At 49.6% G+C, this 26,808-nt stretch overlaps 1 protein-coding gene across 5 annotated transcripts in view; it reads right to left on the minus strand.

Annotated features, from left to right (window-relative positions):
* The window catches only part of Wscd2 (WSC domain containing 2), a 113,072-nt gene that overhangs the window by 26,456 nt on the left and 59,808 nt on the right, over positions 1–26,808 (minus strand). For all 5 annotated transcript variants that reach the window (XM_074061366.1, XM_074061369.1, XM_074061368.1 and 2 more), the window contains exons 2-5: positions 25,874–26,775; positions 15,470–15,584; positions 11,368–11,552; positions 863–984 (exon numbers count right to left, since the gene is read on the minus strand). In XM_074061366.1, coding sequence (XP_073917467.1) covers positions 863–984; positions 11,368–11,552; positions 15,470–15,584; positions 25,874–26,252 — 801 coding nt within the window. In that variant the 5' untranslated portion in view covers positions 26,253–26,775. The remainder of the gene's footprint in view (positions 1–862; positions 985–11,367; positions 11,553–15,469; positions 15,585–25,873; positions 26,776–26,808) is intronic.

Consider the following 26,808-nt stretch of genomic DNA (forward strand, 5'->3'; position numbering starts at 1 on the left):
TAGGAGCCATGAGAGAAACAGGCCGGCTGGATGGCCCAGAGCAAAGGGAGGGGAGTCACCTCCAGGAGGAGTGCTCAGGCCATCAGCAAGTGCCAGCATCTTGGAGAACAAAGACCATTGTTGACTTTGCACTCCCAGTACCAAGCCTGGTCCTCACTAAGTATTTGCAAAGTGCATGAATGAAATGAAGCATGTGGTGGTGGGGGGGGCGGGGTGGGGTGGGGTGGAGGGGTGGGTTCCCTCTGAACATTCTCCTAATGAGCTCACTGTGGGGCATGGCTGGAGCTCCTCGGATATCACTGAATGCCAGTTATGTGCCCAGCTCTACACAAGGTATTGAGGGGGGCACAAAATGGACAAGGTAAAGCTTCTACTCCTGATTGGTCTGGTTAGGGAGGAAGGGTAAGTAGTCACCCATCGAGGATCTTGGGCCGAGAAAGGGACCCTGAGCTCATCAGTCCAACTCTAGCCAGTGCTCTGTGTTCTAGATGTTAGTCCTGCCCTACCTGTGCTTACACTCCTGCAGAGATGGGAGCTTACTCTGTCCATGGGAAAGGGGCATTAGTCCTTGCCTTCACCTGGCTCTCTTCTACACATGTTTCTAAGCCCAGTCCTAACGCCATCCCCATTCCTGAGCACTGCTTACTAAGAGCACACCCTCCCTCAAAGGGAGAGACATCACTCTGTGCAGCTCCACTCTCTTGGGTCCACAAAAATGATGCATTAGGAATGCACCACAGATCACAGACCATGACCTCATCCATCCATTCCGACTGAGCTGCTTCCTCTCCAGCCAGTCTCCCATTCCTTCAGCTGTTCCACACCACCTTGCCCTGCCTCCAGTGCTGCCCGCTGCGCTCACCTTCTCTGTGCAGAGGTCCACGCACTTGTCCACAGACATGTTCGGCATGGCAACTGTTACAGGCAAGGCCAGGGAGAGGTTGTCAGGCCTGCGGAAGCAGCCTCGGAATACAGCACTTCCATCTGGAGAACCAAGGGAAAAGGAGTCATCAGGTCTAGGAGTCAGATCTTGGTGGGCAGACCACCTTCTGAAGGAAGCTCTTAGAAGACAAGAGTCTTGCACAAGGTCTCACAGCAAGCCACAGCAGGGACAGAAAGAGCAGCTACACTTTCTGTTCTCCAACAGGTGTGTTCATAATTCAAACAGTGTTCTCCTCAGCTCCGGCATCTCCACCAACATCCTGCTGACTGACATGAGGTTCTCTCTGGACCTCACCTCCTTGTCCTTGTGGAGGGATGCCATGGAGGGTTTTCATGAGCTCATCAGGAAGTGGGCGAGCACTTGAGGATCAAAGGAAGTAAAAGTTCCAGGCATTTCCTGTCATTTCTCATCGGTACCAGGCCCCTCTCCTTCCCCTTTAGGGGAAAACAGGTCTTGGGAATCTCTAGTCACACAAATCCAATCACCTACAGGCTGCAAGGGACGATATATCAGGGGAGCTCCTTTTAATTTGGAAATATGCCAGCTGCACAGTAAGAAATTTGGGGCCACTTCTAGCTCTTCAATAGGGATCATTGTGTGGGGAGGGTACTGGGGATTGAACCCAGTACTGTGCATGCCAGGCAAGCATTCTACCATGGAGCTACATCCCCAGCCCCTAGAAGTCACTCCTTAAGAAAAAATCCAGAGCTTCTGTCTTAGGCTGGGTTACCCAGAAGCACAGACTGACTCTCAAAGAGGGGAGAGACAGGGAGAGGTGGGACAGGGGAAGACTCGCTGGACCCATCTTCAGCCTGACCCCAGGGGGAGCCATGGAGGAAAGAATAGGCCACAGAGGTGTCCCTCCCTTTAGGGAAAGGGGGCTGACCTTGGTCTTGTGTGCCCCTCCTGACATCAGTCCATTATTGCTTGTGAGCCGTCCCCCAGGGTGGAACATAACTTGTGCGGAGAAGCTACTTGCTCCTGCTGGTCCAGTGGCTTTTTTTTTTTTTTCCAGAGCAAGGGCAGATGTGGCCTAACTGTCACAATAGCCACTGAAGTAAGAGGATATGGTTGGGCACCCATAGCAGATTGGGGGCTGGAAGGGCATCCACACAGATGTCCATGGGGACTTGTCAGTAAGGATGTTTACTGCAGCATTCATTTACACTAGCAAGCGAAAGGCTGGAAGCAAAGGTGCCCAACAACAAGAAGGGGGAAAGAAAGCATGGAACCGCCCCACAAACTGAATTCTACTCCTCCACTCAAAGTGATGCAAATGCTTGTTTTAGCCAGAGGAAGATACATTCAAGACAGAGACAATGGTAAATAACAACCAAGAATGTAAAGTTTCACATAAGATATCAATCTTGTAAAATATTATCTATAAATGGAAAAAGGCCCTGTATTTAAGACAACGAGGCAGGACACCCAACGCAGTGCCAATGAACCCTCACTCAACCAGAAAACTCAGTTAACCGGATGTCAACTCAGGTCACAGGACGGTGAGACGCTGGCTCTCAGAAATATCCGGGCTCATCCTCTCTCTTGAGACTCCACCAGCATTTACTGTGCTGACACCTGGCTCAGCACTGGCTACCTTGGGTCCATTTACTATTCACGGCAGCTCTGTGACTGAGTTGGGCTCAGGTGCAAGCCCACCAACTCTGATCATTTCCTGTGGGTCCTTCCCTGAGCCCCTTCCACCACCATGGTGGAGCTGAGACCCCCAGAAGAGGACAGAAGCCTGTCGGAAGCGGGAAGGGAGCTCGGGCTCATAGGAGTGTGTGTCTCTCTGTATCAGTGGGGGCAGGCGGGGCTGAAAGTGAGGATGCCAAGGGTCTGACTACACCAAGGGCGTGCTTGGGCAGTGGCCCTACACCAGTGATCCATCACTGTGTGCACGGTGTGACTGGCCGTATGTGAAAGGGTGTGGGTATTAGCGTGTGTATCCCGTGTGTACGTGTGTCTGTCTGTGGCAGAGTGAGCATGGGTTCACCTCTTCCTGCATGCAGATGTCACGTGTCAAGAATACAGGTGAGACCTGTGGACCTTGCTCATCTATGGGGTAGCACAAGGCTCTGTGGGCAGTGTGTGTCCACCTGCTTCCCTAGCTTCCTGACAATGGGCATCTGACTGTAGCCACGTGCACTTGACTGTGCACTTCTGTACTGGTTGTGTTGGGCATCAGACCTCTGTGACTGTGAATCTCACACAAGGTGTGTATACACTTGGAGACAAAACCCCCAGAGGTTCTCTCTGGGTTGCTTGGCAACGAGATAGCTGATTGCAGCTCCCAGCACAGGGCAGGCTGAGCTTCAGCTAGCCTCCCCTTACCCCATGTGCTCAGTTCCACCAGGGGTCCAGCATTTTCCAACACTCTCTTGAGCAGCAGGCACCTGGTTCTAACAAAATGTCTATTTTCCCAGTGCAAAGAGCGACACACTATGCAGAGAGAGTAACAAGAGGGGTTGGAGATGGGCTGCAGTCCAGCCTTGACAGTGTCTCTCCCCGGAAGCCAAGAGCACTGAGGACCTTGACATCTCGTGCCCATACCAAGGAACACCACTGGTGACTGCCTAGGTCATCTGTTCCCAGCAGATCTCACATCTGAGTCATATAGGAGTAAGTGTGTTCCTTAATGTGGACCTGTGACAGATGAATAGGGGTCCCCTTTGATGTAGGGATCACTTTGGCATCCTCTTATAGACATGACCTTGAGTAAAGACACTAGGGCATCAGTCAGGGTCCACATGCTCTTCACTGGGCTTCCATGGTCAAGGGCTCTGCCCTGTCACCTCCCCCAGCTGAGCACCTATTTCTTAGGCCCAGTCTACTGACAGTGTCACATTAACATGTGTCTCCAGATGACCTTGTGGGGCCCAACCATGACCCAGGGCCCCAAGGGATCAGCTGTACCATAACAGAAGGCCATGGCTCTTTCCCTGCACTGACAGGCTCAGGACTGACCACTCTGGCCACATAACAAAATCTTGTGACTGGGACACCTGAGTTCTATTCTGACTCTGCTTCTCTCTGGAACTTTGCATCTCACCTGTCAAACAAGCAGCTCCCTCCACATAGCACCCACTGGCAACTCCTCTTGCCCTTGTCTCTGACCATAGAGACTTGCCTGCCTTTCAGAGCTCCCATTCTCATGTCTAGGATGGGAGCATGGATATTGGGTGAATCACACAGGGACAGACATGAAGGAGCCTTGTGAGCTATGGGGGTTGGGAGGTTAGCAGTCACAGGTCTATCTCCTCACCTGCCTGAAAAGAACGGACAATGGATGTGGAATCCCTACCCTGTCATTTCTTCAGCTGATTTCCTTCAGCCTGTGTGGAAAGCAGGAGGCCGTACTGCAAGGGAGGGGAGGGAAAGGAAGATGTGGGCCTGATTTTGCTGAGATGCGTCTCCTTTGACATTTAAGCAGCAGCCAGCAAGTCCTCAGCCTCCTGCTTAGAGAGGGGGACCGAATGCCCTGAATGTCAAATAGAAGAGGTTTTCGGAGGTCTTAAAGGGCTAGAAATGGAAAGAAGATACCGTTGGTCAAGATGTGTGCTGGGCACACAGGTCGGGAGACTGACAGTTGGGGAAGTGAGTTCCTCCTGAATGGAGGCTTTTCCTGTCATCTGAGCTTGGAGGAAACTGTGGAGTCACAGGTGGCTTCTTGATGCACAGCAGAAAAGTTAGAGAACCTTCTAATCCAGCGAGGGAATGATTCAGCTTGACCCCCAGGAATCTGGAGAGAACCTTGGAGGCCATTTCTCTCAGCAGGTCACTCTCCACACCTTGGTGATCTTGACACAGAATACGGACGCTGGCCAAGACATTTGATGGTCCCACTGTCCTCCTGCCCTGCAACTGTGATACAGGCCACCTGGTTCTCCACTTTGGCGATGAGAAACTTTCTCATCTCTTTCATCTGAAAATGGAAACGAAGTGCCCAGTGGATTCCCTCAGCCTTTCTCATGTGCCCCTATGGCATACAGAAGCTTGGATTTCTACACCAGTGGGAAGAACTCTTCCTGTTTGTGAAATTCCTGGTGCCCAGTAGAAAGGGCGTCATCAGCTCTAAGTCAGACAGACCTGAGCCAGGCACTTCCCTAGGCAGTGTTCCTGAGGAAGTGACTTCCCTTCCCCGAGCCTCAGTTTTCCTCATCTGTAAATGGGGATCGGCATATCTACCCTGCACACTTGATGTGGAAGTCCAGGCAATGGCATAACAGCGTCTGAGACCCAACAAGTGTTCAGTCACTGACTTCCTGTTGCTTTCTCCATCTCTTGTCCATGATATGTGAAAGGTGACTGGATCTGTGGAGTAGACACTGTTAGTGCCCCATTATTATGCACATCCCATCCCAGGATAGGTTGACAGTGACTATGACATGCTGCCTAAGGACCATTGAGGGACAGGTTAGACCTCCCAGGGAGCTTACTTCTCCAGAAGCTGACCTCAGCCAATGATGGGTGAAAGTTGAAGAATAAATCTGCATCTTCCTATCCCTTGGGTGGGACACCTCTGAAGGATATTCTATATCACCTCCCAGAAGGAATCCCCAGTGGGATTAGATTTCAGTGTCTTCTATAGTGTAGTCGCCTGCTTGTAAAGGACTCTGTATTGGTTCCCTCCCTCCCTCCTTTCTTTCCTTCCTCCCTCCCTTCCTCCATTCCTCCCTTCCTTCCTTCTTTTCTTCCCTGTCTCACTTCTCTATTCCTCTACAGGTATATCTTGGCATAATCTCTCAAGGCTCATACCCTTGTATCTCAGGAAGCCCAGTGGCTTGGCTCTTTGAACATTTTTAGCTCACAAGGAGAATCTTCCATGGAGCTCTGGGCCATTGCCATTTGTAGCTCATACTCTGTGAGTGGTACTCCCTGGAGCCATGCAGTCCCCCAGCCCTTAACCAAACAACGATGGTGACAGTAACAGCTGTTTGCTATGCATCATTAGTGCTAACTGTATTACATATCACATGTCCCAATTAACCCTCACAACAACCTGCAAGGTTGACAATACTGCTATCCTGCTTTATAGGTAGAGACCCTGAGTCTTAGCAAGATCTGACCACTTTTCCAGGTCACACCATAGGGAGCAGAGTTGAGATTTGACATCAGTCTTGTTGGACGTCACACCCTCCTTTCTCACTTCTCCACTACTCTGCCAGAGCCCTGCCCAATTCTAATATGCCAGCCATGTGAATTTCCCAGAAACCTTCTCAGATCCCAGGTAGGAGCCTGAGGGTTGCAGAAGCCCGTGCTCCACAATGTCAGCTCTTCATCGGCATGCTAGCTGGGATGTGACCTCAGCAGCTTGGGTCTTTTACTAGTAAGAGGCGGGCAGAGCAACTGTTCATTGACTGTCTTTACCAGGGACAGACAAAAGAACAGCCCGGAACCAGCTGCAAGGATCTCTGAAGTCCTATCATCTCTTTGTTCTAGTGCTTCACAAAAATGAGGTAAATGTCACTAGGTATCAGCTCAGGTGCAGACATAGAAGAGTCCTCGTTGGCTTGAAAGAGGCCACCACTCCCTGGGTAATTAGGCCAAGCTCGACTGCATTAAAGACGCCGGTGAGGAGGACCAGCAGTGAGCTGGAAGCTGTTCATGGCTACCTAGCTAACTACAAGCCGAGAGACTGAATTGCACAAAGACCCTCGCTGTCCAAGGAGAATTCAAGCTTGCTATTTTTAGACCCCAAAGGCTCCTGTAGGCTGTTAGGAATTCAAATAGCTTGAACTGGGTGATTCTTATTGTAAACTGGATGGCTACCTTTCGAATAGGGGGGACCACTCAACAGTAGGCGTGTTGCTAGATACATTCTAGACTTTACCTCATTTGGTGGTCACAACAATTTGTGAAACTTGGAATTTTGTGCCCATTTTGCAGATAAGTCACCTGAGGCTCAGAGGGAATCAGTGGGTTGACCAGAGTAAACACAGCAAGATCTGCCTGACTCCAAACCTACATAGCCCCTGATATCTTCCTGCCCTGCTGGACATTGGTTGGGGTCGAAACACAAGCCAGTTCTCACCATTAGGATGCAGAAAGAGAAAATTGTTCTATTACTCCCTTGGTCCTGCACAGAAGAATCTATGAAGTCTTGTATGAATTATAAAATGTGGGAGTTGCAGACATATGTTGAGGCCTGGCAAAGAAATGTGGCTGTCCTGGGTGGTCTGAGGTTCCCCTCCACTGGAGTACTGCAGATGGAGTACCAGTGAGCACAAAACACAAATGTTGCACAAAACTCTCCTAACTTTCAAAGACAAAAAATTGCCATGACCAAAATACACTGTACACAAAATATGCCCTTATCTGTTGTGAAGCATAAAATGGGGGTCCATTTCTTCAGTGAAAGTGTAAGATTTATGTCACCTTCATCAAGATAGGGTGCGACAAACAAACACCCAAGAGGAAAGCGAGGCTGGGTCCTGGGAGAGGCGGGTTTACAGTCATGAGTGTCTCATCCTCTCTACAGGGTTGTCAGTACCATGGACAGCCACCAAGAGACCCACAAGGCAGCTCAGCGCAGTTCTAATGAACCTTGTGACCCAAATCTTGCAAGAATCTTTCAGGCAAATGAAATCTTTGTGACATCCTATAAAGTCATAATTTTCTTAAATCACCATCAGGGCCTTCCCTCTGGGAGGAGAGCTACATTGCCGACATTTCACTGCTGTGAAAAATGTAATTCAACCACGAAGGAAGTTCATTTTGTTGTTCTTCTGTAACAAGAGCAAACAGCCCCCATGCCTGTGAGTCTGTGTCAAGGTGGAGGAGCAGGGTGCCTGCAGACATTCCCTCTGCCAACCTTTTAATGCTTTTGCTACTGTAGGAATATTCCATCACCTCAGAAACACGTGGGCTGTCTCCCTACACAAGGCAGATGTCCAATCAGTACAGTGCTTGGGAGATAATAAAGCCTCCTTTGGGTCTTTCCAATCAGAAAGAGTTCCATGCCAGTGCTCAGGGAAATACAATTAGAAGACAGTGTTAATTCAGCTAATGAGTCTACAAATGGAATGGTTTCCACCATAGCTGCTTCCTGGAGCATTTGCTCATTTTCCTGCCTGATGTAATACGTGCTAGGGCCATATGCCAGCGACCTGGAAGGTATCCCTTGCTGATTTATCTAATATAAGACAGATTCCAGGTATGGGAAGACAAGGGTGCCACTGAGTCAGAGCAAAGACATTGGATATTTCATATTGCTTAGAGTCAGGAGATAAGGCAAGAGGGGTCAGGACTCAGGGAAGGGAGGAGCTAGATTGCAGTCAAGGAGTCACCCTCCCCCTGCCTAAAGAGGAAATGGGATCTTGAATCTGATTCAAGGAGCTAGGGTGTCTCCACTGCTATGGTAAGCGGGCACCCAAACTGGGTGTCAGAGATCTGGGTTCTCAGTCCCTGAGAGGTATGGTTTCCTTACAAAAATCTTGCTAGCCAACTATTTCCCCAGATTGCCTCTAGGTGTTTGAATACTTGACTGACTGGAATTGCCTAGATTTCTCTCTCATTCCTTGACCACATGTCTTGAGTCCAGGTACATTCCCCTTCTCCCATTCAAGTCCTAACCAGGCCAGACCCTGCTTAGCTTCTGAGATCAGACAACGTCGGGCACGTTCAGGGTGCTATGGCCGTAGACCCTTCCCTTTTCCACCAGGCAGAATCATACGATCTCTCAAGGCCCTCACTGAATGTGCCCTCCTCTTTGGTGTCTTTTCCAGGACTGTCCAATGGAGTCACTTTTGCTCTCTGTGCCTTAGTTTCTGCAAGTGTAAATTGGAGATATAGATGAGGAAGGTGGCATTTGACACATGATCTTTGCTGGCTCTGGGCTTCTGCGCATGGCTGGAACACATGGAGTCTCCTTAAGAATGAGGTTCAGCTCAGATGTGACTCCCTCAGCTCTTGTAGGCAGACCCCCCACAGTGCTCTGTACACACTTTCATTGCTAAACTAATCCCACTGATACCGTGTCTGTTGCCCACCAGATGGTGACTTCCTTGGGGTTAGGGACTTTTCTTCATCCCCCCCTGAGCTTCCCTACACCTAGTCTACACAGAAGTCCACCAAGTGCCCCGATTCAATTAAAGTTCCCAGTCCTCTTTTCATATACCATGTGGCCAACTGGAGCCCCCCATCTGTCTTCTTATCTACACTGCCCCATTCTGGTCTTATTGAGGCTCATGAGGATTCCATTTCCCAGCTGAAGGTGCTCATGCTTCAATCCTTGCACAGCGACAATTCCGAGCAACGGTGCTGGACTTGGAGAATCCAGGACTCCACTCACAGAAGAAATTATTGTGATCTTCCTCTTGGAAAAAAATGCAAACATGCTTTTCTTAGATGGTACAATGTCCCACCTATCATAATTCCACCACCACAGAGATGGGCAAGTCAGGGGGTTGCAGCAGTATCCCTGCTAGGCTCAGGGACTGCTCCCTAGCAACCACCCATCCTCCTCCTGCCACTTGTACAAAACACTTGTGGTAGCAGACTCCAGTGATCTGTGTGGTGAGACACATATATTTCAGCTAATAGAGAAGTCTTTGATGGTCAATGAAGGTGTTATTATATCAGGTGATCACAATTGTGTGTGTGCGTGAGAGAGAGAGAGAGAGAGAGAGAGAGAGAGGGAGAGAGACAGAAAAGGAGGAGGAGGAGAGATAGGAAGAATTTTCAGATTTTGTAGCCAACTGAACATTACCAAAAGGAGGTCTGACTAATGCCTGGCTAGTGACTGCACCCCCCTCCAATCTTGTCACCTGTCTCAGTTTCACCACAGTGTATTTTAGTGGTGACAGCTTTCCCTCTAAGTGCCTCAATACTTTGAAGCCATCTCTTCAGATGGTCAAATGTAATAATCAAATTACATAAATATTGTAAATATTGGCACCATGGATATCAGGTGTGAGGATAACAAATCCATTATTGGATTAAACACTCATACACTACTGACCAAACCAGAAACCCACTGTGTGGATGTTCTCCAGCCTGGGTTGTCCGCACCACCTCTGCCCTCTGCCTGCCAGGCTGACAGACCTGAATGGAGTTGACTCTGGAGAGGTAGTCAGTGCAATCCATTTGTAGAAACCTAGCACATCTGCAAATAGTAGCATGTACAGCCCTATTTATTGTAGAGTGAAGATTGTATTGGGGCTTCAAACATATGGGATCTGAAGCACTAAATATACTCTCAGGCAGTCCATTTTTATAAGCAATAAAATTCACATAGAAGAGGCCCTTTTCAGCAAACAGACGGGGGTTAACTTTCTGTCAAGCCCACCTGTATGGGCAGGACTGAACTCTAGGTGAGCTGCTTGGAGGTCTAACCTCATATTCAAGGATGCTGGCTTCTCCTGTGAGTGCCTTACAAATGTGGAACCTCACAGATGTGCTGAACCAGAATTTACATTTTAACCAGAATTCCTGGGGAAGTCTCAGGCGCATTGAAGTTGGGGAAATGCTGGTCAAAGGCTTACAAAAATGGTCCTGTTTCTGCCTGTGGATCGGCAGTAGTTTCCAGAAAGCCCAGCCCCCGCCCCCATCCTTCACCATACCTATTAGTTCTTTTTGTGGCTCTGAAGGTCACCTGGAATTAGCTGTGACCTTCAGCAGGTTTATTTAAATTCCCCAAGCCTCAGTCTCCTCATGTAAAAGGGGATAATTACGAATGGCAATTACCTGAAAAGACTGTAGGGAAGGAAAATGAAATCACGCGTGACGTCGGCTCAGTACAGTGCATGCAGTGGACTCTTGACAGACAGTTATTAACTGCTTTTAAACACCATCTCCCTCAGGAGGGGCCAAGGACAGGGCATTGCCTATGGAAGAGAGCTGGCATGTGTCCTCTCCATCTGGCACCTTCTTTTCCTTAGTTGGGGAGCTGGAGAGTTTCCCCAACAAGTTTCAAGCCAGAAGCATGGACACACCCTGATGGATTCTCCCTAGAGAGCTGGACAAGCTCTGGAGTTGGTTTAAATGCTCTGCCACTTGCCAGCTATGTGACAGTGAGGCTCAGTTTCCTTCTCTGTGAAAAGGAATGAGTAAATACTAGCACCTGTTCCAAGGGTCATTGGGTAGACCATCTGAGCTATTTCATATCAGGTGCTCAGGAAAGGACAAAGGGTTTGTTCATGTCATTGTCATCATCATCACTGGAGACAATCAGGAAGCTCAGGCTTCAACTCTGCCTCAGAAAGAGGAAGATGGTGACAATGAGGGAGCAGCTGGTGCAGGAGGCAGCAGAGAGCAAGGAGGTGAGAACACTGGGCTGGGTGGGAGTCGAGGTGACACAGGCCAGTGGTGGCCTCAAAATAATGGAGAGCCATACAAAGTGCAGGGCAGACACTGGGGATGACCCCTTAGTCTGGCCTGTGACTGAGGACAGAGCAGCAGAGGGGCAGGGCCAACTCACGTACACCTGCGGGCCGACTCCTGGGCCAGTTGCAGCCGGTAGACGGAGAGCCGGTTGGCGCCACCGCACACACTGCCATGTTCACCCTTGCACTCCATGTCGCACTCTGTCTCGCTCACGTTTGCCGCCTGGATCTTGTGGCCACAGTAGCACTCAGCACCGAACTCCAGCCCAGCATACAGGTAACCCCTGCAGGAGGCTACTGTCAGGCAGGGCAGAGGCCACCATGGAGCCCTGGGGACAGGGAGTCTCCAGGAGGGACCACAGATGGGAGTGTGGCCACAGGACCTGGAGACCACAGGGGTAAGGGACCCACCCAGTATGGAGGCTGGGGAGACCAGGGCCTAGGAAACAGGGGACCCTAAGAAATGATGAGACTGGGAAGGGGCAAAGGGAGACCATGGGGTGGAAGAGGCAGGGAGGCCTAGAAATTAGAGAGCCTTGGGAGATGGGGGGTCAGGAAAACCAAGAAGGAATTCAGAGACAGGGAAACCCCAGGGAAGGAACTGGACACCCCAGGAACCACGCACCTGCCCTCAGCACTGCCTATACTCTGCCCACACAGACACACCATGTCCACATTCACACTCACTTCCTCCACACAGCACACCTGCCACATACCCCAGACCTTGAGGTCTCCCGCTGCCCCACTCCCTTGCTCTTCTGCATCTGGGGACATATGACATTCATCTCTGCAGGATTCAGCCCTTTTGCAACAGGAATCACCACCCAGGAATGACATCTCTGTGTCTTTCCAGAGGATCTGGGGCAAGTCCATGTTGTACGAGGTGAAGGGACCCTTGTAGCCTTTTGCAAGATGGCAAAACCCAGCTCACATACCCGCCAAGGAAAAAATTCCTTCCCCTAAAACAGCAAAACAATCCAGGCACTGCAAGGTTTTCAACTCTTTTTTTTCATAGCCGTGGAATCCTTTCCTAAAAAGGATGCTCAGTGGAGGAGCAGTCTATAAACAAGCGAAATTAGCACTAGGGCTCTGGCTCTGGCGACGAGGGAGGGAGGGAGGGGACTATGACAACCTTGTTCTGCCCCTTCACTCACAGTGGCCTGTGAGACATTCTCCAGAGCCAGAATGGCTCCTCAGCTGCCTGCAAAGCAGGTCACATGAGGCGTCACCAGTGAAGGGTCAGTCGCATCTCCTGTATCACACGGCATTGGCTAGAGAGACAGACCCACCCAGATGCATGGCCGGTGACCTCGCCCCCACACCTGCTCACCAGGCAGATGTGCAAGAGCACCTTCCATGAACTGGGCACCTTGGAGCCTGAGCGCTGGTACCATCCAGGGCTGGGCGTGCATCCTTAATCTACTATCTCAGTCTCTCTGTCCCTGGTTCTCCCCTGTCCCTGGGGCCCCTCTGCTTGGATGGAGCCCACTGAGAGAAGCAATGTCTCCCCCAAAAAGGGCCTGGTGGGTATTAGCAGTTCCAAAGCAAGAGACAGCCTTCATGCGGAGGCAGGGAGGTTGAAGCTGGGAAGGAAGAGAACTGAGGTGCAGGGAGAATAGTCCTGGTTCTGGACCAGGGCAGCAGCAAGTGTGCTGGGAAGGTTCCCAGGTTTGGAGGGCTAGGGGTTTAAAAATGTGCTCTTAAATAAGAGGCGGAGTCTAATTCTCCTCCCCCTCCCCCCCCCCCCCCCCGACCTTGGGCTTGACTGAGTGACTCCTAATGACAGGAGGTGATGGAAGAGACGGTGCTATGGCTTAGATCTGGAATGTCTCCCAAAGCCTGTGTATTGAAGGCTTGGTCCCCAGGGTGTTGTCACTGGGAGGTGCTGAAACCTTTCAGGGGGTAGGGGGGACTAGTGGACGTCCTTAGGTCATTGGGACATGCCCTTGAAGGGACTTGTGGGTCTCTGGCCCCTTCCTCTTCCTCTCTTTTGTTTCCTGGCTAAGAGATGAGAGGCTTTGCTTTGTCACACGCTCCCGCCATGATATGCTGTCTCGCCACAGGTCCCAAACAAGGAGGACAACTGACCACGGAACCTTCGAAACCATGAGCTGCAATACACCTTTTCTCTTTATAAGTTAATTATCTCAGGCATTTTGTTATAGTGACAGAGAGCTGACTAACAGTGATTGCATGTGCAATGGTTCCTAGGTGCTATGGTCTAGCTATGGTCAGAGGGTCCCCCAAGAGACATGTTGGTCTACAGCATGGTGCTATTGGGAAGTGGTGAAACTTTTAAGAGTTGGGGCCTACTGGGCCACCTTTGGAGTCACTGAAGACATAGCCTTGAAAGGGATTAAGGTAGTTCTTATTCAACCCTAAAAGCAGTAAGCCTGGGCCTTTTCTTTCTCTCTGCTTCCTGGTTCAAGATGTGATGCTTTCCACTTGACTCTGACTCCCTAGAAAACTCCTATTCATCCTTCAAATCCCAGCTCACCTTTGTCATTCGTCCTGAGCCACCCATATGGAATCCTCCATTCCTTCCACCTAAACCCTTCTGTACAGCATTCCTGACTCAGCATCCATCATACTTCATGTCTGTATCCTGGTTTCCTCACCTGTGGGATGTGCTTCCCAACATTCCCGCCCAGGAGGGGTCTTGTGACATTAAAGAGGACAGTGCTGGACACACAGCAACAGCTTCCTAAGTACAAGCAGTTGCTATTCCATTGCTCAAACCTGTTTGTGCCTCTATTTCCCTGGCTGAGCAGGGAGCCTCTGAAGGCAGGGCTGTGGCCGACTTGTCCCCAGCACTTGCACTTGGTCCAGCATATGCCAAACTAAGTTGAACTGCCTGAGTTGCTTCTCTGCTCTCAACTCCTCCAAGAAGTCCTTCCTGACACCTGCCTGGCACCATGCCACCTCCTCTTTACCTCAGTGTTTTGTCCTTTCTGTTTGCTCACCTGCCTCCCCTGAGGGCAGGGGCTTCATGGAATCTACCCTAGTGTCCACCAGGTTTTACAAGCAAGTCCATAAATCCCTGTGGTCAAGGACTCATAGCCCTTCCCAAGCTGGGGAGGACCCTGGGCCCACGACTATAATGGTAGGTGTAAAAGGGACAGTGTTTCCTAACCAGGAACAGTGGAAAGGGTTCCTCAGTTGCCACCCACCTGCCCATTTCCACACCAGCCAGCAGCTGAGGTCACAGAGCTGTGAGCATTGGTGCCAGCCAGCTGCCATCTGCAGATGAGTGGGTCAGAGGCCTCCTTGTGAGCCACCATGAGGTCAGGGATCAGGAGACAAGGGGAGGAGATGCTCAGCTCAGCCTCAGGACCCCAGGTGTCCAGTTCACCAGCCCTCTGGGGACTTGGCCACTCTTTTTGTTGTTGTTGTTGGTATTTATTTGAGTCAAGATCTTGCTACGTAGCACAGGCTGGCCTGGAACTCACAACATAGCCCAGGCTGGTCTCAAACTCATAATCCTTCTACCTCAGGCTCTCTAGTGCTGGGATTACAGGTGTGTACCACCATGCTCAGCCAGGATTCATTGACTTTTGAAAAGTCAACTCCCTCTCCACAGGGCATGTTGTGAAGGGGTGTTTCTCCCTGAGAGAAAAACAAAGGGTCCCTATGCTGAAAATCATTAGATAGTCCCAATACCTGAGCCACCACCTGACCCTTCACACAGACACCTCACAAGCTCACATTTACAGATTGTCACCTGTGTGCACATGTGCACATGACTGTGTGCTTCCAACCTGTGTGATTCCTGACAACCTTGCACATTTTCAACGCAGTACTGCACATTCAGCAATGCAAACGGTTACCTGCACACACAAACACAACTCTGCATGCTTGCACATGTATTCACAAAGACACATATGCACTTTATGTAAAGGCAATCAGGTCTCAGAATCAACTCACAAACATAACCAGCTGACCTTGCCCATCCACTGTACACTACACACTCATTCCTAGGAACACTCTCACACAATTGCACAATCACAAACTCCCATAGACCAGCTCTGGAACAACCCTGCTCGTGCACACACACACACACACACACCCCTGCATCCCCTTTCCTTGTGGTCCTGTGCTCACCCTCTAACACTCCCTCCCACAGCAAGGCCAAGCACACCACAGCAGGAAATCCAGAAGCGATGGGTTGAGATGGACAGGTCTGGGGATGTCAGCATCCTACCTTTCAGCACAGTTGTCCTGGCAACGGAAGATGGTCATCTTTTTATAGTCAAAAAAGGACACGCCTCGCAGGGCCCGACTCTGTGTATCATCCAGGTAGCAGCCGATGTACTTGGCTTTGGGAAAAGGAGAAGAGTCAAGTTTGGCTGAGGACAAACCTGGTTAGAGGAGGAAGCCACTATGTAGTTTTGTCTGTATGGCCTTGTTGAGCTTTTAGTACCAACAAGTAGGCACAATCAGTAGACTGCAAATTATAGCCCTTGGTGGAGCCTGGTCAGGGCATTGGAGAGCAATGGGTGAGGGTCTCACTTTCAGACTGACAAGGAACAGGAGGGACCCTTCTGCGGATAAGGCCAACACTAAAGCTTGGGGTTTCCCAAAGTGACAACTGGGCACCCAGCAACCCACATCAAGGGCTTTGATGTGGGTTTGGGGCTTACTCCCTAAGCCCCAAACGGACCCTCCTTCATTCCCAGGAGCGAGGCTCCCATGGAACCAACACTAAAGGAGCCACCACCATGTGTTGGCCTCTCACGGTCTCTACAGGCCACCTCAAGGTGCTCACTCTTCCTTGGAAAGTGCATTGGCCATGGATGTCTCAAAGTCTAGGTCCTCTTTTCATGTTGACCACCTTCTTACCCTGGCCTAGGGAATTTAAGCAGGTCAACCCCTGAGAGCCAGGTTTTCCTTTGGGGGAGGGAAAATACCTATCCAATAAGGTTCAAATGGAATGATTTGTGTAAATGTTTCTACCACAGAGTCCTGCATATAACAGGCACAAAAGTCAAGTGAGTAGAATAAGAAACAGGCCATTCACAGTGCTGGGGAGGTACTTTACAGTTTGTCTCCAAGGTGATAGCTTCCATCCAAAGAGCAATCTCAATTTATATACAACCATCCAATACTGAACCATACACTTAGTTTTCTTGAAGTAATAAACATTTTCTCGTCCTTCATGGCAAATAGTAACTCTCATATACCATGATGACACTTTAGAGTTTATATAGTCCCTTCTCATTTTTTCTTAAAATTATTATCTGAATACGTGTTTTAACAAGCGCTTTACGCACATCTCATTGAGTTGTTACAGTGCTTCTATGAGAATACTGTTCCCATTCCATACAGAAGAGGAAATAGAGGCCCAGAGAAGTTAAGTCACTTGCTCAAGGTAACAGAGTTTGTACAGAGGATGCCAGAATTGGACCCAAGCAACCTGGCCATACAACCCATGTTCTGAACTGCTTGCATCTTGAGACAGGGACTTTGCAGAGCCCTCTAAGAAGCGGGCAGCATTGGCTTCTCACACTCTTTTCTTAGAGGACCAGAAAGGTGACCTGGCTGCCTGAGATCCACTGGAGGCTGAGGAAAGATTTAAATCCAGGTCATGGAACCCTGACACCAGCTCGTCCCGCTACTCCACTTGGAAGTAGATCCAGGCAGCCCTTGGAATGAAATGGCCTGCACAGAGAGTAGGAGGGGAAATACTAAATGCCACCTGGTCACTCTCCCTGTCTGGCTGCTGTCCACTGGAGATGGATCTCAACCTTGGCCACCTTGACTTCTGCCCTAAGCAGAGGTGAAGTGATCTACTAAGAACAGTCCATCCTTAAAGGAAACATCAGATGTGTCAACTCTGGAGGGCCCATGACTTAGCTGTACTCTTGTTCAACAATGTAGGCCCTGCCTATCCCAGACAGAATGGCAGCCTCTTGACCCCAGCAGGAGGACGCTGCTCCCCCAGGCTGGGAGAGGGCCCTTCCAGCTTTAGTTCAGTCATTCATTAGAGGACTGGGTGCCCATGGCTGTGGGGTGTGGTGGGATGGGCTGGAGGACAGAGACAAGGTAGAGGTGGAGGGAGAGAGGGGGGAGAAAGAACAAGAGGAGGAGGAAGGGTGGAGAAGAGAGAAGAGGAGAGGGCAGGGGAGGGTACTTTATTTTGGTAACATGAGATCTTTGTCATCAAATCAGGAGTGTGTGTGTGTGTTTGTGTGTTTGTGTGTGTATGTGTGTTAGAGAGAGAGACAGACAGAAAGACAGAATGAAAGAAAGACGAAACTATCATGTATTGAACACCACATACTGTCTACTTTATTATGGGCCTTAGTGCTCTCTCTCTCTCTCTCTCTCTCTCTCTCTCCTTCTCTCTCTGTGTTTCAGTACTGAGGATGGAGCCCGGAGCCTCGTGCACGCCAGGCAGGTGCTCCACCACTCAGTCACCACCCCCACCCAGCCCTGTCCAATTTTTAAAAGTTCCATCTTCACAAGCTTCTTAGGAAGCTTGAGGAAAGCGATCATCACATCTCTCCCATCTGCCTGCCTTCGAGGTGACTCTGAGTTTACGCACACAGTGTATCTTCTGATCACCACCCCTGATGTGCCTTCTGTTTTCCTCTTTTCCAAATGGAATGGGAAGCTATGAAATCCGCCTAAGTCCCTGTGGCTTGCCAGGGTCTCACTTCAAGTTCAGGCCTAGGTCTGACATCTGATCATTTCACACTTGGGGAGTTTCACTTCCTTTGGACCCAGAGGCTTCTTTCTGGATGATACAAATCTACATGAAGACCTGAGGGGAGGAACACACAGGTGTGTTGTGCTTGGAGTTGTGCAATGTGACTTTGGGTGTTCTCACCTTAGGTTGAACATAGGTGCATTTGGCTGTCTCTGGGATGGAGGTCATGTCAGATAAGGTTTGCACGACCTAACTAATGTGAGTAAAGGTAAGTGCTGGCAGGCGTGTATGTATGCCCATGATAGCAGAGAGGGGTAGGCTGCAGTGAGACACTGGTCTCCAAAGCAACCCTTGGCTCAATCACATTATCCACAGTGCTGGGTCCAGGGAAGGGCGTGTGCCCAGTTCACTGAGTTCTTATACGTTAAAGCTGGGAGAAATGTGTGTCCCCCCCCAGATTATGACATTGGCCTTCTGTAACCTCAAATCTACCAACACCCACAATACCTGGTTTGGAGATGTGACAGAAAGTATTTGTTCTTTAGCTGAAACTGATTCAGGCTGGGTTTCATCCTCACTAGACGGGGCACTGGCCAGAACTCTGATCCTCTATCTCAGTTCACCCAGCAGCGAGGGTCTCAGCCCAAACCCAAGCCCAGGCTTGTCTACTCCAAATCTGCCCCTCCCAAGCTGTAGCTTGGGAGGAGATGAATCTACTCTCCTGAAGCTTGCCCAGGAGGCATATGGGAGAGGAACGTCCCCTGTGGGGAGAGCCTGGATTTGAACATCTGCTCATCTTTAAAAACCCCAAAGCCTCGGTTTTTAAATGCTACCCCACCTCTCCACCTGTCCTACCTAGGCTGGGCACTAGGCCAAGAGTCACACACAGCAGGGACCCAAAGAATGAACAGATGACCCTCCATTTCCTGATCTGTCAAAGGAGGGAGAGGACAATACCAGGTCTTTCTCTGTGCTTTGGAGAACACAGGAGTGTCACACACCATGGCCTGATGAATGGCTTGGCTCTATGGGTTGGGATATAAAATACTGAGCCAGTTTCCTACCTGTCCTGGCTCAGACCTGGGAGCTCCTTGCCTGCTGGCCTTTGTTGCAGACTTTGACCAACATGGCCATCATCCTCTCCTTGTCTTTGCGGCCTTATCTTATCAGCCTGCTGGTTACTGCCAGCCACTAAAATCCTCCTCAGCCACTTTCAGGCCCCATCTTCAAATCCTGCTGTGGTGGCAGAATCTGTGGGAGATCGGGGGGGAGGGTGCCGGGAGGAGGGAGGTCAGGTATGTAAAACAGGGAGAGAATTCCAGGCCACATGGGTGTGGATTAATGGCCAAGCTCACACAATCCATCAGTGTCTCTACGGTGACCCAAAGATTGCTGAAATGGCGAAGTGGCCCAGACTGGGCAATTTATCTCAAGCCAAGGAACTAGCATCCCAAGAACCAGTAGATGTTTTTTTCTTCTCTCTCTCTCTTCTCTTTCTCTCACTACTTTTTTCTTTTGCTCCAATTAATCTCTGCATGAAATTTCCCTTTCTCTGATTAAGGCAATTTGTTCGAAGGGTGGTGAAACACAAGCTAGTTTGTATGCCTTCTTCTTATTGTTTATGGACAGATAGAGGCAGCCAGATCTGGGTTCGGATCCTAAGTGCAACGCTTCAGCAGACTGGAAATATTATTCAAGCCCTTGAAAGTATAGTTTTCCCACTTGAAAAAAGGGGAGGCAAACATTCTACTAGGGGTGGCATGAGTTGAATTGTGCCCCCTCCACCACCCCAGAAAAGGTCCTAATCACCAGTGCCTCAGAATGTTGCTAGATTTGAAACAGTCGCTGCCCATGGAGCTGTGCTATGAGGCCAAACTGGAGGAGGGTGGATGCCAATCCAATAAGGATGGTGTCCTTGTAAGAAGATGGCCAGATGAAGATACTCTTGGAGAAGGCCATGGGAAAAGGGAAGCAGAGGCTGGAGCAATGGGGCTGAAAACCAATGTGTCCTTGGGGTCGAAGGGACACACCACCCCCCTCACCAAGGACTGCGGAGTCTATGGATTCAGCTCCACTGCCTCCCTCCCCAGGAAGCCAGCCAGAACACAGTCCAAGGCCCATGAGTGGGGCCCCTCCCTTGGGATTTCAAAGGCTCTTCCCACCATAAGTCTTTGGGAATAATTTTCCCAGTATTGTCCATTATTTTTCCAAATTAGAAATAATTTTGGCTGGGTGATGGTGGCTCACACCTGTAATCCTGGCTACTCAGGAGGCAAAGATCAGGAGGATAGCTGTTCAAAGCCAGCCTGGGTAAATAGTTCATGAGATCCTATCTCAAAAAAACAACAACAACAACAACAAAAAAAAACCCACTACCATAAAAATGGCCTGGTGGAGTGGCTCAAGGTGTAGGCCCTGAGTTCAAGCCCTAGTACTGCAAGAAAGAAAGGGAGAGAGAGAGAGAGAGAGAGAGAGAGAGAGAGAAGAAGGAAGGAAGGAAGGAAGGAAGAATTTTGACTCATTGTAGAAGATAGAATAATTTTTAATAAAATGAAAAGGGTCCCATAATGGGGAAAGCAGGATACAGAATCATGTATGCAAAGTGAATGCCCTGGAGATATACACATGGAGGCAAAAGGCAGGAAGTGACACCCAGCAGCATGGCTGTCCCTGTGGCTGGATGGTGGGCTTCTGAGCCACCTTTATTTTCACCTCTGTCCTCCTTCTAAATATGTGTTTGTTTGTTTGTTTGTTTTTACAGTAAGTGCACATGACCTTGATAATTAGGGAAAAAGTTATTTTTGGAAAGATAATTTATCTTTTTATCTAGCCGTCTTGTCCAAGGGGCTGTGAATGTTCACCAGAGGAAAACACTATGCTTGGACCACCCCTGAGTCTCTGCCTCCTGCACAGGGATGGACACATAAACAAGTGCAGTACAAATATGTAATAAATGAGCAAATGAATGGACGTGCAGATTGTGTATTTTAATGAAGAGACACTAGAGCTCAGTGATTAGGAATGAAGGCTTTGAGCTGGGCGTGGTGGCTTACTCCTGTAATCCCAGCACAGGAGGTGGAAATTGGGAGAATGGAGGTTCAAGACTAGCCTGGGTAATAAGCCAGATACCATCTCAATCAACAAGCTGGGTGTGGGGGTATGTGCCTGCCATCCCAGCTATGCAGGAAGCTGTAGGTAGGAGGCTCACAGTCTGAGATTGGCCCTGGGAAAAAAATGTGAGACCCTACCTGAAAAATAACTAAAGCAAAAAGGGCTGGCAGCATGGATCAAGTGGTAGAGTGCCTGCCTAGCAAGTGTGAATCCCAGAGATCAAACCAGTACCACACACACACACACACACAAATAGGGCTTTGAGCTGGTATGGTGGTACATGCCTGTAACCCCAGAACTTGGGTGGCTGTTGAGATAGCATGATTGAGCCCTATCAAAAAAAAAAAAAAAAAGACTGGCAGAATTGGGTTGGAGTGTGCTCTGCCTCTTAGCAGCTGTGTGACATTAGGTGAGTGATTTAACCTCTCTGAGCTTCTCTTTCTCCATCTCTGAAATACGACAATATCTCCTGTCTGATGTGAGGGTGAAGGAAAAGAATGGATGCAAGGTCCCTGACGCAGAGCAGACCCCCAACAACCTGCGGCCAGTGCATATTCAGCTGGAGGATATGGGGACTGCCTGCCTTGCTGTCCCTGCCCAAGAAGCAGAGGGACTCTCCCTGCGCCTTGCCTTCGGGCCAGCCCCAGCTCCTTGGGAATCTGAGGGAAATGCAATTAGCACAGGCTGTGAAATCAATTGGGTTTGATTCCTGCCTCTGTCCCAAGCCAGTTGTGTGACCTCAGATAAATCAGGTTGCCTCTCCACACCTGTTTTCTTCTGAAAAATTCCAGTATTGATAATAGTAGCTGGCACATATTAAGAGCTTACTGCCTGCCAGACTTGGCACGAGTGCTTCTGTGCCCTGAGAAGTGAGGCGACGGGGTGGCTAAAGCCACCCGTGTTCAAAACAGGTTTGCTCCATCTGTCTGCTGGGGAACCTTGGGCAAATTACGTAGCGTGTTTGTGCCTGAGTTTCCTCCCTTTTAGAGGGAGTTAATAACTGTCTACCTCGTTGGATTGCTGTAGAGACTGTGGGCTCAGAGCCATGTCTGACACTCAGGGAGCACACACTCCATTTGTCTTGTGTGACCATCACACCAGCCATTCTGATGTTAAGTACATTTTGTTCCCAAAGAGAAGACTGAGTCTCAGCAAGGTAAAGGAACCTGCTCAAGGCTGCACAGCCAGCAAGACGCAGGCATGGGATTGGAACCTTGATTTGGCTGCTTGGTGCTCAGGCTCTCACAAGGCTGGGTGAAGTAAAGGACCCAGTAAAATGACCAGCATTGTAGATGCTCCTTGTACTCAGAGTTTCAGACTTGCCCAGCCCAACTCAGCCTGGATGCAGCTCCTCTCCTCCCCCCATCCATCCATGATGAGCTCTGGATTTTCTACATCACCACATCCTCACCACCTTCGGAGAAAGCCAAATGTGTTTAGTATCAGGCCAGAGAGGTGTCTCGTTTTTATTAGTGCTAATCTAATATGCTGTCTTTCCTGGCTGAACTCTGAATAAGTCCATCAAGGATGGGCTGCACTTATGTTTACTTAATAACACTGCTTGCTTCCAAGGCTGCCTGCTGAGCGCCCCGAGTATAGGCTCCTTTATTGTGTTCTGTCTTTCTTCTCCTCGCATTTTATAAAATCTGAGTTGCCGGGTTGGGGGGGTGGTGTGGGGAAGCAACTAGCATGGTATACAAGAGGACTCCCAAGCCTCAGAATTTAATAGAGCTTGTTTTAAATCTCAGTTTTCCTATTAGTTACCTGTGTAACCGGGGGTAAGTGATTTCTCTGTGAGACTCAGTTTTACCATCTGTAAAATGGGAAAACCACAGCTACCAATTTATTAAACTGTGATAATTATATAAGGCAATGAGCAGTTGCCCAGCTAGCTCAGTCGGTAGAGCATGAGACTCTTAAATAAGGCAATGAATGAGATGCTTATAATATGGACCATATTATAATGACCATCCAATAGACATTGTCTGCACCAATACTGAGAGCAGCTATTAAATGGCCTGTAACGATGAACAAGATGTGATAGCATTTTACACATATCCTTTCATTCTAATGTATGAAAACCAAGCAGAACAATGACTGGCATGAAGTAGGAACTCGAGAAATAGTAATTATCATTATTAGCAAAAAGTAGTGCTCCATGGTCTCTCGGTATCTGTGAGGGATCCCTGCGAACACCAAATTCTCTCATGCAAAATGGCATTGTATTTGCAGTCCTCCCGTCTACGTTAATTCATCTCTAGATGAAGTTTACCGTGCCTAAAACAGTGCAGATGCTACAGGAATAATCATTATACTGTAATGCTGAGGGAGCAGTGACAAGAAAAAAAACCTGGACATGTTAAGTACAGATGCATTTTTTTCCTGAATATTTTCTATCTGCAGATGGTTGAACCCGAGGGCATAGAACACTCGGATGTGGAGAGATGGCTGTATTAAAGTCTCACAACACAACACATGGAGCTGTTGTTGAGTGTATCCACTGTGCCATGGGTGCCCGTGTTCCACAGGGAACAGTGATCGCCTATGCTTGCATAGATCCCCTGTGGAATATGAACCATGAGAGTCTGGAGGAGTGTTTGATCAAACCTGGAAGGGACAACAAACTGGAGGTGAGCAAAACTGAGATTCAGAGGAGTGGAGCTAATCCTGGGGAGGTCCTCTGGGCAAAGGGAGAGTCCTTCATTCATTCAACCATCCAATCGTCCATCCATGTGGAGCGCCATCTTTGTGCTGGTGCTGTCCCAGGTGCTGACAAAACATAACTGAATAGGACCAGCAATGCTCTGCCCTCCTAGAGCGGACGGTGAAGTAGGGGAGGCAGATGATAAACAAAGAAACACACGCACACACAAACACATGCACACACCCCTCCACACCTACACGCACACACACATGCCCAAGATTGCTTTCAGATAAATTCTGCAACAAAAAATAAAGCTGAGGAATGTGGTTGTGACCAAATAAGAAATGGGACCAGTTAGGACACTCTGGGAAGCATCTATGGGAAGCCAGGGTTTGAGTAGTAACAGGAAGGAAGAGACAAAAGGATTTATGCGAAGATCTGGGAGGAGAGCACCCCAGGTGAAGGCAACTGCATATACAGAAATCCCAAGGTGGGAGCAGGCCTGGTGTGTTCAATGAATGGTAAGAAGGACAAATGGGTGGGTGGAGTATACTGAGTGGGAAAGGAAGGCTGGGAGGTGGCCTTGGAAGGGGTCTTGGGTCTATCCTAAGCCTAATGAAGAGCACATGTTAAGGTGCAGAGTTGTAAACATTTTGGAGCTTTCAAAAGACCAGATGGAGCCGGAGTGGCCAGGGTGAGGTTGAGCTGGAAGGAAGATGGAGAAGGTAGAAAAGTGTGCAGCAACTCATGCCATCCCTGTACCAACGAGATGGGCTGCCCTCTCCAGGTAGACCCTGTGAGCACTTCCTGAATGTCTCTCACAACCCACTGTGCATGGCACGGTGCTAGTAATGGGCTGGGAACTCTCCTGACCCTGACTCTCTGGACTTTCAAGACTGCCTGGAAGGGAGCAGCTATTAGACCCATTTAATGGATTTCAAAACTGAGGTGTGAGAAAGGGAAGTCATTTATTTGGGCTACAAGGCTGGCTGGGGTAGAGCTTAACTATGAATCCAAGCCTGGGTGCATTCTGCCCCTCCCACTATTCCCTCACCTCCCTATGGGTTTTCAAAGAAGCAGAAATCTAGGAGATTCTGAGAGTGGGAGGCAGGTCTTCTGGAAGGTCCTGAGCCAGGTGCATTGTGGGTCTGGGGAAGGGCAGGTTCCCTCCGTTAAGCCTGCTGCCCGGGCTGTCTGGGAGCTGAGTTGCAGTGCAGGGCCCAGTCAGCAAGGTTCGCCCTGGGCCTTAAGGCTTTATTCTCCCAAGCCATGTGGCCTGGATTCCCGCAACATCCATCTGTGTTCATCTCGTGAGTCTCAGGGGTTGGGCTTCCTCCCCAGCATGCTGATCAGATGAGAAGGTGCCAGCACACCCGGGCACAAAGCCAAAGAAAGCCAGGTATTCCAGCCAGATGAATGAGAGTTACACTCCAGTATGGCCACCAACAGTTCTGCAGCCTTGAGCCAGTGTCTTCCTCTGAAAGCCTTGGTTTCTGTATCTGTTAACTGGGCACACGATCATGGGTGCCTTGTTCAAGCCCATGACATTCAGTGAAAAACCAAAGAAAAGTCCTTTGGATAATGAAAGGCTGAAAATATGAAATGGAATAGCCCAGGACAATGACATTCCCTGGAGAGCCATCACCAAGGGACCAGCATGGGGGACAGGGGTGGGGATAGGGAAGGGGTGCCGTTTGGTGGAGCTGAAGTGCAATCACTTGTTGCCATATGTTTTAGGCTCCTGGGGCCTCTATTTCTTCATCTTTGATGGGAACAGAAGCAGCAACACAGAATTGTGGTGCTAATTTGACTCCTGTTAAATACGATGGCACCTGGGCCATGGAACATTCAGTACATGCTGGCTGTTTTGATTTTCCTGTGTATTTATCAAGGACTGAAAAAAGGCTGCAGGGGGCGGGGTCAAGCTTTAAATTAAACCTTGGAATACTTGGGGCTCAAATCCAAGCTTGCCAGTCGACTAGCTGTGTGACCCTGCACTAACTAGGTAGTGTCTCTGAGTTTCAATTTTTAAACTCTGTAAATGGCAACGTAATGCAGTGCAGGTGCTGTTCTTGTGTGCCTACAACTGCGTGAAGGCTGGATCCTATTTAATATTGCACTCAGACGGCTGTTCTTTCAGTATTGTTATAATTTCCCTTCCTTCCCTTCGCCCCTCCAGGCCTGGACCCTCAAGCTCTTACCTCGCTCCTCCTCCTTCTCTCTGACCACTCTTCCCTTGAGGGCTCGGCTCCACACTCCACCATAGTCTCCAAGCTTGGCTCTCTCATTGGTGTCTTTGCCTTTGAACGAGGGTCCATATCTGCGGGCGATGCTGGAGGCTTCACCTGTGTCCCGAAAACCTCTGCCCAGGTGCAAGTCACCCAGGAAGGGCAGTTCTGCGCCTTCAGCTGGGCTCCCCACAGCGGGGTTGGCCTGACTCTGGGAGACAGCGGGCTGGCCCACAAAGCCTGAGTGCAGGAAGACGAGGCTCCCAGCTGTCAGGTAGAGAGCCAGAAAGGTGAAGAAGCGCACAGGTTTCCGGCGGAAGTACCGCTGGAATTTGAACCAGAGCTTGGCCATAGCGGGATCATTCCGGACTGGCAGGCCAGGACTCAGCTAGTGGGCTGGGGAAGGGATAGAGGGGGTTGGTCTCCCAAGTCACCCTTAGGCATGGAACTCCTGGGGATCCTCAGTCTGAGTCTCTTTGTAGAGGAGATTGTTAGACAGGCTAGAGGGAGTGGGCAAGGTCAGTGCTTGGCTGAGGCCAAGAGAAAGGAGAACAGAGGTCACCAGCCTCCCAAGGTAAAGGTGAGCTTCTTGGGGCCAAGAATGGGAACATTCAGGAGATGATCGCATTTTCCTACATCTTGATCTTTGTGTCAGAGAGTTCCAAAGAACTCTGAAGATCCAACTGGAGGAGGGTTCCGGGTCCCCGGCAGCTGCAGGCCACTCCTTGTGCTTTCTCTGCTCTTTAGGCCTGTTGGAGTGGAATTAGTTCAGGGAGAGCTTTGATTCTGGTCTCTTCTTCATCTGGGGACCAAGCTTGGTGTGGCCTTCTGGGAACAAATGCTGGATGTCAATTATCAGGACACAGGACTGCCACCTGCAAAACAGCATGGACACAGGCGTGAAGAGC

The sequence above is a fragment of the Castor canadensis genome, chromosome 18, assembly GCF_047511655.1.
Source record: "Castor canadensis chromosome 18, mCasCan1.hap1v2, whole genome shotgun sequence".
NCBI classification, from domain to species: domain Eukaryota; kingdom Metazoa; phylum Chordata; class Mammalia; order Rodentia; family Castoridae; genus Castor; species Castor canadensis.